At 39.4% G+C, this 17,401-nt stretch overlaps 1 protein-coding gene across 7 annotated transcripts in view; it reads left to right on the top strand.

The window, feature by feature from the left end:
- ccser2a (coiled-coil serine-rich protein 2a) overlaps positions 1 to 17,401 on the top strand; it is a 50,922-nt gene that overhangs the window by 24,918 nt on the left and 8,603 nt on the right. For 5 of the 7 annotated variants that reach the window (XM_035904876.2, XM_035904874.2, XM_087850124.1 and 2 more), the window contains 6 exons: positions 635 to 728; positions 3,720 to 3,828; positions 4,160 to 4,331; positions 6,254 to 6,319; positions 6,474 to 6,596; positions 9,568 to 9,714. In XM_035904876.2, coding sequence (XP_035760769.2) covers positions 635 to 728; positions 3,720 to 3,828; positions 4,160 to 4,331; positions 6,254 to 6,319; positions 6,474 to 6,596; positions 9,568 to 9,714 — 711 coding nt within the window. Of the gene's footprint in view, positions 1 to 634; positions 729 to 3,719; positions 3,829 to 4,159; positions 4,332 to 6,253; positions 6,320 to 6,473; positions 6,597 to 9,567; positions 9,715 to 15,833; positions 15,919 to 17,401 lie in introns of all 7 variants that reach the window. The other 2 variants (XM_006783672.3, XM_087850125.1) reach the window with 1 other exon arrangement.

Raw genomic sequence — 17,401 nt, 5'->3', positions numbered from 1 at the left:
AAAATAAAGCTTTGAACTATTGATTCTTTCCTTTGCTTTTGGGTGTGCTTTGAATTATTTGGTAGACAGCTGCACGGCAATCAGAATAGCTGCATATTTTGAGGCTGTTGTGTGAAGTGTTTTGTTGAAATTTCAAAGCTTTCTGAATTATTATTCATAAACGGGCAATATTTTTCTGAAAGCCTGTTCTGGTGTCTTTGTCTTGATGTATGGAATAAGATGATCTTCTTTCTGTTGTGGCACTGGAGTAAGACGATCATTTGAAACGGTATCAAAGACAAGGTAATTGATAGTGCTGCATTAACTGTTTTTTTTCTAGTAAATGAATTAATTGGCCAATGAATATAGATTGGAAATAACAGAAATAATGAAAGGCTGCATCCATTTCAAAATCATGTGACACACACAAAAAATATGCTTGCAAGGATGTATTAACAACAGGCAAAAACTGCATCTCAGCCCTGTTTTTTCTCTCTCCCTGGTTTTGTAGTTGGTCTTCCTCCAAAAAAATTACTTTGCCCAGAAGCAGATTGATATAATAACTTTAATGCACTCATATATAAGTAATATAACAGTGATGCTATTTAATGCTTTTGTTTTCTATAATTTTTGTGTTTATTTTTGTGATTTTCAGGACATCCTTAACAACCTGGACCCTCTGGCAACAGGAGAATTGGATGATGATGACCTCATGCTGGATGTGGACCTCCCAGAGGATGGGTTGCATGGTCAGAACACATGAGTACTTGCAGACATACACACATAGACATGTAGTTCCTAACTGCAGTTATCTTATTCAGATTTGTAAGGTTATTTTGCGGCCATGGAAATTGCTGCAGCTTTATCGGCTAGAACCGTTTCTTTTATTTATAAGCAGATACTTCCAGCAAAGCTTTTCTGATCAAAACTGTAAATTAAACCATTGCCAAGGCCAGAACTTTCTATTTCTAGTAGTCTCATTATGTGGCATATAATGGCTTGAACAAATGGTATCCTTGGGTGAAGATTTGCCTCAGAAACATCCAGCAAACTCTTTTAATGGATACAGGGTTGTCTGTAATGTGGTGGACTCTTTTAATATTTGATTGATGAAGTTATTAATTTCAGCTCCAAGTCTGACATAAAACTGGCTTTGGATAAGAGCTACTTTGTAGAAGTTTTCAGCCAGCTGTTTGGCTGTGTTTATGACGGATGAACAGATGCACATGTACTTGGTACGTGTGCATATGGTACACACACGACCAAAGTAGATATACAGGCTTAGCAAGACCTGCCTGTACATATGTTTCTCTTGACAGCATCAGTATGGTTTTACATGATTAGTTTAATGGTTTTATATTCAGACAGCACGTCACCCACCTCTGCCTTGATCCTTTATCTGTGGAGTCTTGGCTCTTTTCTCTACTCATTTTCACTTTTCACTGCAAATTTAATCAAACTCCAGATTCATTAAGATTGAGTAAAATAGCTTCTATGTAGGTGTTAAAGGTAATCAGGTCACATCATTACCACCTCATAATAGTGTTGACAGTATTATCACTGGATTCTTCAGATAATGTCACAAGGAGAGAGAAGGGTTGAGATTGACTTCACATGTCATTAAATCTATTGAACTCGAGTGAGTGATTCAATCTTAAAACCATTCTTATCAAAGCAGAATTCAAGGCTAATGGGTTTAATGCACGATACCTCTGACAAGCCTATACAGTATGTGCAAACAAGACTCCCTTCAATCTCCTAAAATGCAATGTAGATTTTGTGTGCATGCTTTCCGGTGCACATGCAAGGTTATGAGATTAGATTTGAATCTGTGCTTCCAAGTAAAAAAAAAAAAAAACTAGAATAGAAACAGACTGTTAGAATTTTGTCTGTAAACCGTGATCTCCTTGTTTTTGAGAGAGGGACACAGAGACACTCTAGAGGAATGTGAACTGGAATGTCATCGCTTCCTAATCCTTTTCGGGTAGCAGCCATATTTATAGCTCAGTAAGTCATGGGTAGAGTTAGTGTCATGTGAGGCAGAGTGAAAGCCAGACAGGCTGAGGACTCCAGTTTGACCCAGCCCACAGGGCAGGCCGAGAGATGTGGGATACGGATGGGTGTTACTCCTAAAGACACCCCGGCTCAAAACAGGAAGAGCAAAAGGGGAGAAGAGGACTTAAAAAACAAGTGGAGGATAAAGGAGGCCTCACAAAATCTTTTCATCCAGCTGTCAGGTCACTTGACAAAAAGAGGGGCCACAGTTTTCCTCTCTTGCCTGTCTCAGCTGGTGACTTCCTAGCTTGGACACGAACCAGTCACCTCATCTGCTCTCTTACCACCACCACCACCACCACAGTCCTCTCTCCCCGGCTCCAGTTCCTAGGGAGTTCCCAGAAAAACAAGGCTGTCAACAAAGACTGGGCCAGGCAGGAGGGGAGCTCGGTTGACTTTCTCTCTGGCCTTTTAACAGTTCACCAGCTGACTGGACAAGGAGTTATTTTGCTCTTGTCTTCATCTGAGTTTCTCTACATTTACGGATTTTTTTCCCCACACTTGGAACATATTCAGATTGTTTTACTTTTTGTTTTAGGCTTTTCTGAGCTGAAAAGCAGTCACTGTACGTGGTTAACTTTCCTGGAATGTAGCAGCTCAGTGTGAGACAGACTGTCTGCTCCTGTGCTATGAGGTGACACTCTGGGTAAAGTATTTTAACCACAACCGCTGAATTCCTCAGATTGGATCTTTTAGTCTGCCAATATTTGTTTAAATCTCTTTTTCTTTATCTCTTTCTACCCATTTTCCTTCAGTCCAACGAGCATCTGGTATATAGAAAGTCAAGGGTCCTTTTGATTTCCTGGGGGTTGCGCTCTGTTAGTTGTCAATTTTGTTGCAGTCATGGTTCATTTCACAGCTATATGCTATTGAGTATTGCCAAATACTGTGTCCTTTTACCTCCTTGAAAATGAAATGGCTTGTCACTTTGTGTGTGTGTGTGAGAGAGAGAGAGATAGAGGGGAAAAGAGAGAGAGAGAGCAGTTGTTTGCATTTGATAGTGGGAACAGTTGAGAGAATGAGAAGGATAATCTCATCATTTTCATGCAGATGTTTTGGAGTTTTTGAAAGAAGCACAGTGGTATTCATTACCACAGGGCATTCATAGTAGTGCATTGTGCTATTGTGTTTTTGTGTATGTTTGTATTACATTGTTAGTACTTTGTTTTAGGTGTAGAAGGCAAACCCACGAAACTAAATGATTCGTTTTTAGTGTAAACACTTTTTTAAGGATAGAGTACGGATAGGTTCAGTTTAGAGTAAAGGTTAGAATTAGCCCTCATCAACACAGGAAGCTCCTGGCAGCGATCTAGTGACCAGAGATCACAGAAACTCAATGATATTCAGTGACTTCAGGTAACAGTTGGTGAAATTACTGCTTGCAATGAAGTGATACATTGACATATGACAGGGACTAAATACATTACAGAGTTTTGTGTGCGTGTAACTTAGGGCTGTTGTAAAATGTGTCTTTGCATTTTTATGCCTCAAATTCACCCACAAACATAACAGTATCACCAGAAGTGATTTTTCTAAGGCTATACTCTACATCGAAGCTACATCTCAAGCAGTTGCTTTACAAATTTTAGGTCATAATCCCCAACCATCACCTACGTCCTCTTCTTCCAGACATACATATATGTACTTTACTGCATCTCACTTTGGTTTATATTCTCTCTATATAGAGACTGATAGGATGTCCCATATTGAGCGCCCGGAGCGGGCCAATCGGCAGGGGCAGCGGCGTAAACACCATCGCTGGAGTGGATCAGATCACTTTCATAATGATACCAGGTGAGTCCGGTTTGAAAGAGTAAGAAATGTTATAAAAATGTTAAAAAAACCAAACAAAACTCATTATGGTTGCTATTGGTTCATCCAGCATCCATGTACATCACAGTTTTTAATCTGTATTTTACTTCACACATGATGCATTTCCCAAAGGTTTTGAGTCTCCATCTGGCCTTAAACTGGGAATCTTTCATGTTTTAGTCAATTGTGTAAACCACTACACTATTGAGCTACTACGTACGAGTCTAAATCTGTAAAAAGCCGAATTAAAAAGATATGAATACACTGAATATGTCACTGTTTCTCTGTCTTTGTTATTTTGTTTTTCCCTCAGGGCTCACGTCTTCCAACATTATGATGGTTTCAGAGCTTCAAAGAACTCAGCCCGAAAGGAAGGCAGGGAGCATGGCTACATGCCAGTGTTAGATGGACTTGCACTCGAGCACATGACTCAGGACTGCAGCTTCCTCAAGAACCAGCTGCTCAAGCTCAAAACGTTACTAGAGGTTCGACCCACATTTGCACAGATGCAAACACAAAAACCGATACACTTACTTGCATATTTGTCCAGTATTCTTCGTCCAATAACAGAAACCTTTGTACTCCTTTACATGAACAGTAGAGTCAGGCTTTTATTTTGGGTCTTAATAATCCACACTGATAAATAATAAACACTGCTTATCATGGGGATGAGGGTGTTTTGGCTGCAGTTCTGTCTATAAATTATACATTTGTACTAGTTTTCTGTAGGTTTAGTTTTAGTAATCTTCTTCAGTATCCTGGGGGCAGACTATATCACTGAACACACTAAAAGTGGGTCTTAATAAAACTGAAAGGAGCTAGTTTTCTTAACAGGTTTCCACACTGAGTATTTTTAGGGGTTTTTTTTTGTGTCTAATTACATAAATCCAGTAGCTGTTGCAGTGTAGCGAGATCATAAAAGACAAGACAAGACTTTGCTATTTGTTTTAATGTACTGGGCCAGTTTTATTTTTATTCACATAGGGCCTCATCCATTGTGAATTGTTGCAATTCAGTTCAGTAAAATGAATTAAGTTGTGTGATTCAAAAGGCTTGTGTGCAACAGTACACTTGTGCTTCCGTTTTGTATATACAGTATGTGCGTCTGTGAAGGCGATCACTTAATAGATGCACCCCTGTCAATCAGAGAAATCCACTTACAGGAAAGAAACAGATTGGGTGACTGGGATGAAGAAAAGGGAAATGGAAGAAACTGAACGAGGAAATGTGCACTTACATGTACGATGAACACATAAAATCGTCTCTCTATTGAAACACTGCCAATTTTAGGCAATCGCAGAAATGCACAGAGGCACCGGCACTTCACACTGCACACTCCGTAAAACAAAATTATCTCGAATGCCTCGACTCAATTTAGCCTCAGCAGCATAAAAAGTAATGTTTACGTTTAATCCAAATGTCTCCTTCAGATCTGTTCAGCGTGCTCGCTGCAATTAGTCAAACACTTGGGCTGTATAGCCTCAAGAGGGAAGATATATTTTTTAGCAACTTTGTTCTTAATTGTGCAGTTTTTTCTTCATATGATCCTGAACTCAAAGCAATTGTAGAATGAGCTTCCAGCTGTGCTAAATCCCAAATCAAAGGCTAAAATCCAGCACAACTCTCTTTATACCTGCAGATTATAATTGGATAATTCTACATAACATTAATGAGGCTGAAGTGGAATGTACCCTTTAAGTGAAAATTGTTACCAAGCTAGTTGACAAAATGTTCATTAAACTTTTTTTTTTTTTTTTTTTGCCTGTCCCGTTTGGCTCTTTTGCCATCAGAATTATTGTCTAAAGGCGAAGAAAGATGCCCAACGGATTTACTTTACCAAATTGACCATCCCAGCTTTGCCGTAATGGTCCATTTGATTTACCTTTTATTGTTTATTTTATTTTCACTTGCTGAATACGGGACAGACTTGACTGGGGGAAAGAAAAGGGAGAAAGAAAGAGGGAAAGAAAAACAGCTGAGAAGAAGGACGGGGGAGAAGGGCAAAAAACAAATGTTCATTAAACATTAAATACCAGCCACTTAAGTACATATGCTTGGTGTCTAAAAACCTGCGGATGGCACTGATTAAATAATTGGGATAATAATTACATTAATGTCGTAGGAGTTTATAGAAAGGTTGAACACACAAGTAGCCACTGATACAAGGACATTTTTGGATATAAAATAAATGTCTTTAGTTCAAAAACAAACTCTGCCTCTGGTATCTAACACTTGTGGCTGACAGTTCAGGGTCAGTGGAGTGTATGTGCTAAAGAGTAAAATTATTCCACCATAGTGAGATATTGCTCCTGAGGCATGCTGTAGGCAGTTGCCATTGATTCAACTCACTGTGTACTCTCTGTCTGTGTGCGTGCCCTCTCTTGTGAATGTGTGTGTTTGTCTCCAGCTTGAGGATACAGACACTCCAGCAGATGTTCCTGTGGAATCTGAAGACAGTACCTCTGCAACACAGGTAAGAAACTGTGACTGCAGTTTACAGTGAAGATTGACTGAAAATGTGGTATATGATACATATCTATCTCTTGATCTATCACTTTATTATGCTCTTTTTTTAGTTCCAAAATAAGGGTGTGTATGCATATGTTTGTGTGCGTGTGTGTTTTTAGTTGGAGGTGCTGGTAAAGGAAGTGCAGGTGCTCAGAGAGGAACTGAGGAGTCGAGACAAGATCATTGCTCAGCTCACACTGCAGTGTCAAGAACTACAAAAACAACATCAACAGGAACAGATTGTGAGTCGTTGTAAACATGGCTTATACAACTGAAAAGGGGAATCTATGCCACATATAGATATACTTGGAGTGTAACCGTTCATTCATCCTGCCTCAAAGCTGAGACAGAAATTACACAGAATAGTTGTTTTGTTTTTTCAAGCATAGTATGTGAGGCATATCTGCTGTTGAATTGTGTTTAAAGGTGTCATGAATTATTCTGCGTCGAAATTATTATAGTTGACAAAATTAAATTAAAAACTAAAAACATATGTGAAAAAACTATTTAGTAAATTAAAAAGGAAGGAAAGGAAAACCCTTACACTAAAATTTGTTTTAGTAAACAGAAAAAACTGTGAAAATATTTATTTGCTTTTATGATTGACTGACCACAGGTTTAGTAGAAATAACATCCTCTTTTGGCAAAATGCAAACACAGTAGACATTTTGACACAAAGTATCAATTAATTAGTCCGAAAAACAGTGGAAAATGTCAATAAAATAAAAAAGAAAGAGGAAAGAAATAATAAAGTCAGGTGTGAATGCTCATAAACTATAAATGCAAGTATAACATACAGAAGATCAATACAGGCTCTTCTTCAGTTTGATGAGATCTAGGTTTTACAAGATCCTCTGTGATTTACAGGCAGAGCTGAAATGGCTTCAAGGCTCATGTTTACGTGTTGCATTCATGTAGCGCGCAACGTGTTTTCTCTCTGAGAGACCACCCCTGTGACACCAGATCTCTTTACTGATCTGCGATAGTTAGGCATGTCTGGCCATTGCTACTGCCTTATTCTTCTCTATCAGATCTTACAATTGAAGGTTTAAAAAGACAGATGGATTGATAAAGTGGAAAAAGTCTGATAGACCCACTTTTCTAGTGTTCAAGTGATCAAAGAAGATGTACTGCAATACCCTTCATCATAGGTGGGAGTTGGGTATGTTGCTGGACTCCTACATGCACACCAGTGTGTTACTCATGCCTGCCAACAACTTCCATTCTGTTTGCCTTTAGCTGGCTCCATCTCCTCTCTAACATTCATTAGTGTCCTGACCAGGCTCACTTGTTAGCCAAACAACAGTATGCCTAGCTGACATTATTCAAATCCCTGCCATATCAAGAAATACCAAAATGTCAAAGCAAGGTCTGTTCTCCTGCCTTGCCACTGCACAGCATTCTTCCAATTAGAATAAGCACCCACCCACAGGTTCTTCAGTCAGAACGATATTGTTCCACCCTTAGCCTCAACAAGCAGAGGCAGTAAGAACAAGCTGGGGCATGTTTTCAGATCTTTGACTGACTTTAATGAGTGTAGAAGCTGAAGGAGTGAAAGGGTTGGACAACGGCAGAAAGAAAATAAAAACGGAAACAGCAACATTTACTCCTCCGACTGTACTCAAGCATTTTGTGTGCAGCCGTTAGAAGAATGTCAGAAGAATGTCCTCGCAGTAAAAGACTAAATGAGGAAACCAAAAACTAAGAAACACAAAAGTTTTGGAAGTTTTCTTCTGTCAAGTGTGTTTGGTGAAAATCTAACATTTATGTGCAGGTCATTTGGTTCATATTGGAACTAGAGTTAAAGAGTAAACGGCGACTGGACCTGCTTTATGTCCTTGAAATTGGGTAGGGGGTAATATTAAAGTTGGTAAAGATTCAAGTAAAGCTGAGGGAGGTAAAGCATTAGAAAGTGCTGAGAAACAGACGTGTGGAAAAAAATGAGTAAATTGAACATAGTGCAGTAATGAGAAAACAATAGAGGAGCTGAGTGTGGCTGGGAGACGGTCTGTTGCTGTATACAGTGTGTGTATGTGTGTGTTTGTGTACATTGAAGGCTAAGAGGTGAAAATGAAATAATGGGAGAGAGGAAAGTGGAACTATCAAAGATAAAAAACTGATTTCCCAGTGTTGCTTGACAGTATGTAGCTTTGAAGGCGTCTTCTGCTGCACTTGAGGTAGACTGCTCATGCTCACTGCACTGAAGTTTTTACCAAGGCTGGCAAACACCTGCGATTCATGTCAGATCCTTTCATGCCTTTCCACAGCCAAAATTTCTTTGCTATTCAGCTACATATGAAAAAATGTGATATCAAGCTCAAGTTTTTTTGTTTTTTTTTTTAAACAAAAATTTAATGTGGTGCACATCATTAGTTGCTCTGACCTTCTGATTCAATAATTGATTGAGTTAATCGTTTGAATTAAAAACAAGGTTAGGAAAGTGGTTTGTCAGGAAAGGTTTTGACTGATGAAAAAAGGAGGCAATATTGGGTGAACATGCGCTTAAAGTAAATGTCAGCGAGTTTAATTTACTGCAGGATATTTAAATTACTATGTAAAGGTAATTGTAGCCATTTACAACCTGGTCTTGATTTTCCCTAATGTGCATCAATTTTAATCAGAGCAGGCTGATAATTTGCTGGCTCCCAGTTTTCGTGCACATTCAAGTCGTCTGGAAAAATAAGTGGATAGAATTTTATTGCTTTGGATGAGAAATATTCTTTTTTTTAACAATAAATTCCATTTATCAATTTAAAAATGAACCCTTGCTGAAGACCCTTTTTTCTGTTCATTCAAGTGATTACATCTGATGTATTTAGCTTTTTGTTATGTGTGGCAGCACACCAGTTAGGTTTTTGACTGGTGATGCTAAATGCTTGTGATTCATCCCAGTGGGAAAAAAAAGTATCTTTTTTTTCTTAAAGCTTCAATGAACTTTCTAGTGAGATGTTTTCTTTTAAGTTCAACCCAGTTATTATTTAAAAGTTGAAGTGAGCTGAATCCAAGTGCACAGTGGGTGTTATAGTAAAAGGGGACTTGCTTTCAGTACATTAAGGCCTATTCAGTTTTCTCTCTGAGTACTTTTATTTGACTGCGTATAAAGTGGCAAGCTTTTAAAGAGCGTGAGAGCAGAGGCTTGAAAAGGAGTCACCAGAGTTAAAACCCTTTCTTGTCCTTCCTTCCTTTGTTCTTTTCTTCCCGCCTTTCCCTCAGTCTGCTACAGGCCAGCAGGTCAAGTGTCAGTGCCACCACCAGAGGGCTCCTTCTTCACTAAGACAGAGCGACAGACAGGTGGACAAACGTATGCAGCACCACTATGATAAGGCCACCCAGACGTACTGGAGACCACCAAACCATGCTGTGAGTCTGAAACATCAATTCATCAATTTAAATTTTTTTTTTTCTTTGCAGTCGTGACCATCAGACCTCACCTTGGGATACAATGATGAGTGCATACATACAGCATATTGCTGACCTCTATTTGATAAAGCATAATTTGACAGTTTATTTAATTAAGAAAAATATATATATAGGTGTTTGTGTGAGGTCGTTCAAATCTTTAGCTTCAGGTAACAATCTAAAAAGCATGAGAAAGCTTTTCCAGCTGCTGGCTGGAGGGGTTAAATCACTATACTGTGCTCTCTCTGTGGAGCACAGCTTATTGGGTTGTCAGCAAGCTTGTCACACTGTCCTCCACTCTTAATAGCTAGATGTCACCGAACAGGGACTTGCGACGTTGGTCTTAATGTCGGAGTGATGGAGAAGGAGATTTATTGGAGGAAGGAAGTAGACATAGAAGCGCACAGATAGACAGGTGGCAGATGGATAGATATGTGTTCGCTGTGTTTATCATAGCCAGCACAGCGTGATGTGTGGCAGCCAAGTATTGGTTCAATGGTGGGAGTGCCACAGGCAGTGTGCCTAGTAAACACTCCCTTAATTGACCTGCTCTCAGCTAACAGGGTGTGATGCACAGACACACGTACACACCCACTCACACAAAGAGGCAGATATAAGCACTGTGACACAAAAGGAAATAATTTTAAGATTAATATCTGCTTAACTGTAACACATGGTATGGCCAAACTCATGATTATTAAGAGTGGACAAATGTTTTTAATTTGGCTGATACCGACTACAGGTGAAGAATAAAGGACAAAACAAGCAAGCTTACCAACTATAGAAGGTCCCTGCTTGCCACAGGAGCTTATGGTTTAACAGTTGCTATGGTAACCATCAAAGAAGGGCTAGCAGAGCTTGATGGGAACAGTCTCTGTGGTGGGAGTGTCTTTCTGTGACCTGTAGTACCTGGTGTGTGTTAATGCTCAAAAACATTTAAAAAAACCCAACAAACAAAACCCAAAACAAAACAAAAAAATCAAAACAGATTTCTCTTGTGATTTTTATCTCTGTTGTTTTTGCTTGTTTCATCAGTAATCTGTACTGGCCACCACATTCCACTCTTCTTGCTTTAATCTACATTACTGTGTCATCACCAGAGTGAAGACCATTTCCTACGCTCTTGTTCTGCAGCCTTGTTGCGATAGCAGCATGTTACTTTCCAGAGCTTGCAATTGCTCCTAAAGATTAGCTCTGAGTTTGTTTCATTTTTTTGAGAAGTCAAAATAAAAGAGAACGCAGAGTAAACAAATACCAGGAAGAAATCGATTTTTTTTCCTTGGTCTTTTTAGTTGGTATCGAAGCTCTCGGTAGCACACTGACAGGTTTAGCACCTTTAGCAAGTCTGGGTTCATTAAGAGTTTTCCTCTTATAGCACTTTGCTTTTCCCACATGTTTTTTCCCCACAGTTTTCTATGTGTGTCGTTTTCCTAGACTAGCTATTCTGCCTTTTTTTCCTCCTCCCTACTGACAAATTAATCATGTCTGGCTGTCTTTATTTCACTCTCCAATGCTCTTCCTCTAACACATATACACACACACAAACATGGTGTCATTGTTATTGTTTTTTTTCCTCTCTTGCTCTCAAAAATGCCCTTTTTTGTTGATTTTTCATCTCCTCTGACATTTAAAGGGGTGCTGTATCAAAGCACTGGAGTACCTCTTGCCCCGCAATAGTATTTTTGAAAGCTACGCTGAACGCCTCGGTCAAGATTAATTTTGATGTCAAAGGCCAGTAGCTATAATCTTTTAAAGCTTTAATGTTGATATATAGTTGCCTTATCTGTAGCCCAAGGGGCAAAATGTGCTCTCTGATTCTGGGAGGTCTAGATGTCCGTGCTTGGACATGGACTGAAAATTCTCTGTGTGCTTTGAACTTAGATTAAGAGTATCACAAAAGAGTGAGCTCGTGTCCTTTGACCCTTGGACATGAGTGTATTTACTTGTTAGTGAGTCGTTTATTATTCATGCAGCATCTTCAGTCATTCCGCTTATATTTCGTCAGTGACCAGAACTTGTGCTATTGCTTTTCAGGCTGCTTTAACCCATCCTCTTCACCTATTTTCCGACTTCTTCGCAGCCTCTGCGAAGGCTGTGGCAACATATTCTCCGCCGGCTCCCACAGCTTCTTATTTAGATTGGCTTGCAATTCAATTTTGAGGCCAAAACTTGCTCAAGAAAAAAGAAAAGATAAGAAAGGCTTACATTATGGAATGTGTATAGTGCTGTCGGTGAACATAATGCCGACAACGATTGTACACGGTTGTCGCAGCATGACGCAAGTGTAGTGTGACAGTAGGAGCTACTTAAATGTTGCCTGTAGAAAAATAATCTTTGTGAATAGCTTCCCAGAGCAATCTCAGCAGGAGAAATGTTTTGTCTGCCTCTTCCTTTTGCAGCAAATAAAACATGAGCAGTGTGATTTCAGTAATTCCAGATGTAATACAATAGAAAACTACACAGCCTTGTGTTTATATATTTGCATTTTTTTTCTGTCATGTGTATGCGTGAGATGCCCTGTTTGTCTGCGTTCTTGTTTGTGTGTGCGTGAGTGGGTTGTGCCACATGTATCTCTTGTACTCAAGTGCGGGCCACACTCAATGTGACTGAACAATGAGTTCAGCCGACTGAGGACTGGGGAGCCGACCTTGTTAATAACCCAGATAAACAAACACGCAGATGAGCCACAGCAGTGAAACAATGACAACACAATAGGCAGTGTTTCATCAGTGGCAGACAGAGAGGATAATTACGGCTATCCTCCCACTCCCTCTTTGCCTCTTAAACATCCTCTTCTTCATCTCTTCTTCTCTTCTCACACCTCCCTTCGTGTCTCTTTTATCTCTTCCGCTCTTTCTGCTATCTTTCTTATTTGCTTCATTGATTTCTTTTCTTCTTTTGTATTTTTTTGTCTGTCATTCTTTCCTTGACATTACAGCTCTTCTTGACTTCTTACCGCAGCTATAATTAGATCATTTTGTTGTCACTGAGAGGGAGAGGATGGGGAAGAGGGTTAGTGATTAGTGTTAAGCTGCCAAAGGTGTTCCCCACTCAGATCCGAGTGTTACTTCTCCTTCCTCATTCTCTCAGTTTGCCCCCTCGCATCAGGCACACATTCCACACGCATGTTCATTAATACGAGCTTGTACGACAGAGTCATCTTTGCCAGGTGAGGATTTAATTGCCAAAGTCGGTGAAGTGAAACATTGGGGCCAGGGCAGGAGTATTAGTTGTAACCAACTTCGTGAAACTCCGTGTAATGGATTAGGAGACCTGAGCAGAGCAGGGCTGTTTTTAGTGACTCAGATGTGTCCTCTAAATAGTGTTGTTATTTGAAGAAAGGTTGTAGGATCACAAAGAAAAACTTTTATTCGACTTTTAGATTCTTGTCCTACTTTCCCAAGTTTCGCCATCTGCTTTGGGGACTGTGCATCTCAGTCTGAGAGGGCCTCTTGTGAACATACTACTACCACCAATACTAATATGGCTATTTCCACTGAGAATAGCAATGTTACGCATGCAAACACATTTTTTAAAATTGTTTACTACTGTACGTCCACCTCATTTCTCTGTACTCCCAGAAAAATATCAGTCAGGCTCAGTCAAGTTCTTTTGCTAGATTTGAAGTAGGTGCAATAGGAGGTGAAGGACCTACTACTATATTTTCAAACTGACATACCTAAAGAAAAAATATTTTCTCTTTTCAGGCAGAAAGTCTGAATTAGCCTAACCGATATCGTATATTACTGGATTCAGCACAGTGAGACCTTTCCAGCAAATTCTGTTTAGTGATTCTGGGACAATCCTACCTAATACAGTTGAAAAGTATATGAGCACATTCATTGCAGATTCTCATTTGAAATTTTCACCCATTGTACTTCTGTGTTTGTAGAGCTCTATTTCATCAACAGATCACAATGTTAAGTTTTTTCCCCTATAGAGGAAGCCTCAGTCCACTCTCACACCCAGTTTGGAATTAATTTGGCCTTCCATTATGAAATTACATGAGTTCAGGTGTAGCATCTCCCATTTGGCTTAACATTTTTGGGCGGATATCACAATATCCGTTAACTTTTGAGAACTTTCATTATTTAAGAAAACAAGTTAAAACATCTAAAAAGCTATTGTTGCAATGATATTGGTATCTTAAAATGCTGTAGTTTATACATGTAGCATACACATACCTCCACCACTAATCTTGTGTTATACCAAAAGTGTGTTGTGTATGCATTGCTGAAGCTATTCCACAAGGACTGGTGGTCCAATCCATAAAGGCTTGACCATTTAGGGGGAGAGGTCAGCCGCAAGGAGGTTTAGGAGAATAACGTTGTTGTTTTTTTAAAGAAAGAGTTGAGAAGAAAGTGTTGCCAGACTCAGTCTATGTGCTGGTGGGAGAGAAATGATGAAATTGATGGATGGCATATATAAAAAAATAACTTGTATAATTTTCCCAATTTCTGTCTCACTGCTCTTGTGAAGCTCTGTCAGCCCTTTATTGGAGACCTTTTACAGCTGTGGAAAATGTAAAAAAGGCTAAGCTGCCGAGTTCTATTAAAGCTGCCAGATACTGTCTGAATCATTCAAGAGCCCTCCAACACGCTCTCTTGTTCTCGTCGTCTAAAGTTTCCTCTCCCCAAATGAAGCTTCGACAGAAAGCTTCTGTGAAGACCTCCCACTGAAAAACTTGTTGGTGTTAAAGGAAGGACATGGACAAGCACAGATCAGGGAGGCTTATTGCTCCCCGCTGCAGCAGTCACACTAGGAGGGCTCTGAAATCTGGGGTGGACCTGCTGGGAACTTGCATCCTTTCCCTTCATGTCTTCAATATCGCTCTTTCTTTGTTCTTTTTACTTGACAATTTTTGTGCCTCTCCCTTACATCAGAGAAGAAGGAGCCCTCTCTACAACCGAGGAAGAAGTAGTAGTTGATATAGCTCGACTCTCTACCCACTTAACAAAATGGCACAGCTGCCTCTTCACCATGAGTCTCCCACTGAGGGCTGAAAACGTTGAATTGCTTAACCTTAGGAAAAACGCAGTGTATAGAATGAGGCTTGTATTTTCTCAGCCTTGTGCAAAAAAATGTTCATATGGCAATGTATTGTGACAGTTGTGCAACAAAGGTGGGCTGAGATACTGTATGTGGCTAATAGTTTTTATGTAAGCAGTATTACAATTTTAGAGTAGGAGGAAAAGAGTGGTTTTCACAGCTGAAAAGCAACATAAAGATTATTGGAAATCCCTAGGTAGGGGGGTGCTTAAAAGGATAATGAATAATAAAATAACCTCCTGAGTTTCAGTCTGACATTTCTAACTGTCGTGCTGTTTTAACCATTCACATCCCACTATCCAGCTGACGACCTGCTCGTCACAAAACATTATAAGGAGAAAACTTTTTATATCCACAAGAGTTGGTAAGCTATTAGATATCAGCACTGATAAAACTGTTCATTCCTGCACGCTGCCTTAAAAACCAATCATTATTTAACTAAACGGTCCATGTATCTGGTTGTGATGACCTTTCAGTTGAACTGAACATCGATTCATTAATCATGAATGCCATAAACAGAGCCTTGGATTTAATGTTTTATTCAGTGTAAACATTAGATTAATTAATTTATATTTTATTTAACATTTCAGTATAAACATTGCTTATATTTTTTTCCCCTGTTTTTCAAACAAAAAGGCTCCTCAAGTTCTCAAGATTAGAGTGAATGTTAGTATTAAGGGATTTATTTTGTTTATTCCACTAACACTAAGCCCGAGTTTTCATTGCATCACAACTTTTATTATAATGGATTTAATATTGACGTGATGCACCCGCCTCAATGTGCCTTATAAGCGTGTTTGTCTGCGTGTGCACGCATTTGTGTGTGTGTGTGTGTGTGCGTTTATTTTGTGTGCTTTGTGAAGCGGTCTATCCGTATCCTTAAACAATGTGTTTATGCCTGTGAGTTTGCTTTCCTATGTGAGCGTGCTTCACTGTGTGTGTGTCTGTTTGTGCGTGCGTGCGTGTGTGTGTGTGTGTGTGGACGACCTGGTATGTCATGCCTTTTGTCCTCTGTGTTTTTCTCTGCGTAGGGTGTGCTGCCCACCCCTTTGCTGTCCCCGTGGCAGGCACAGCACCAGGGCTTGACCCGTACCAGCATGCCCCAGCGCAGACAGAGTGAGTCACTAACACCCTTTGCAACTATTCTCTGTCCTTCCATAACACAGCATATATAGGGTCTGTGAAGTTTAACTTCGTCTCAAGTTAAAGCCTTCTAATCTACCGAATCTTGTTTCCATTTAGTAGAACGGATTTTTTTCCCTCATGATGTTCCAGAGCTGTTTGTGGTCTGTCTGCTTTTAGATTAATATGGGACACGATTAGAAACAGGACAAATAGCTGTTTCTTGTTTGTGTTTCTATACATAGTCTGACTTTTGGTCCGTAACAATTAATCCTCTGGCATCCTCGTCCATTGCTTCCCCTGTATGACTTATTTTCTCCTTTTTTAGTTCTATTCAGTCAGAAATAATATCATTTATTGTCTTTTTTTAAAACCCGTAGACACCTGTATTTTAAGTCTGAGTTCTTGTACTCATTCTACAGGAATGCTGTAAAAATATGCAGGAAAGAGAAATAAGAAATAACACACATAACATTGTCTTTGCCTTTGACAGAAAAGTTTGGCTATAGAGAAAGAGAAGACTATAGAAACAATGGCAGGCTGGTCACAACAACCTCACCTATCTCAGTAGCTGTCACATGGCTTTTGTATTATGCACTGCTGACAAGCTAGCAAGTAGAGGAGGCAGATAAAGAGAATGACAATGGGTACATAGACTTCAGAAAATGCACATATGTGAGTGTGAAGAGCACAAAATGGGGGAAAAAAAACAAAGAAAAGAACCCACACTGTGTTTCTTTGATCTACCTCAGTGGGACTTAGCTTTGTATCAAGAGGGGAAAAAGGTGACACAGGTATATTTTCTGGCATGTTTCAAATTATTACAAAATCACATTTTGACAGCTGTGTCCTTATGCCCCAGCCTTCAGTCAAAGTGCATTTTCTCCAACCAGTAAATTGCGTGGTCTAATTAAACAAAAGAGCATCAAACAAAGGCGAAAAGAAAAAAAAAAAAGGCTATGCACAGTTGAAGAAAAAAAGTAGGAGGATAGTGGTCATGACTTTTAAACCTACTGGAATATAATTGGTAGGCTGATGTATTTAGATATTACAATGAGACACTGAAACTGGAATGAATAAAAAGTGTATTTTTATTTTACTGGATAAACTACTAATGCTATGACCCCCCTCAGGGAGCCCTGGCTGTAAACAAAGCAGCAAAGAGTTCCTGCCAGTAGTAATGGTCTTAAGAATAGGAAAAAAGAGAAGCGGTGCGAATGAAAGGAGGTTATAGTAAATGAATTAAATTGGTTTGTGGAACTAATGTGTAACCTTCTCTTGGGCTTTGTTCTAATTCTAAATAGCACAATAAATATGTGCCTTAGATGTCGGTAACCCTCGCTTTCTCTTTCTCCCGAATCTCATTTCATCCTGTCTTCTAATCCGTTAACCCCGCTCTCTCTCCTCATCTCTGTACTCTTTTCTGTTAAAAGTCTGAAAATGAATCTCTCACATTGTTTCTTCTATACCTTTGCCT

The sequence above is a fragment of the Neolamprologus brichardi genome, chromosome 13 (assembly GCF_056152115.1).
Source record: "Neolamprologus brichardi isolate AB-2024 chromosome 13, ASM5615211v1, whole genome shotgun sequence".
Lineage (NCBI taxonomy): Eukaryota > Metazoa > Chordata > Actinopteri > Cichliformes > Cichlidae > Neolamprologus > Neolamprologus brichardi.
This window is presented reverse-complemented; position numbering and strand designations above follow the sequence as displayed.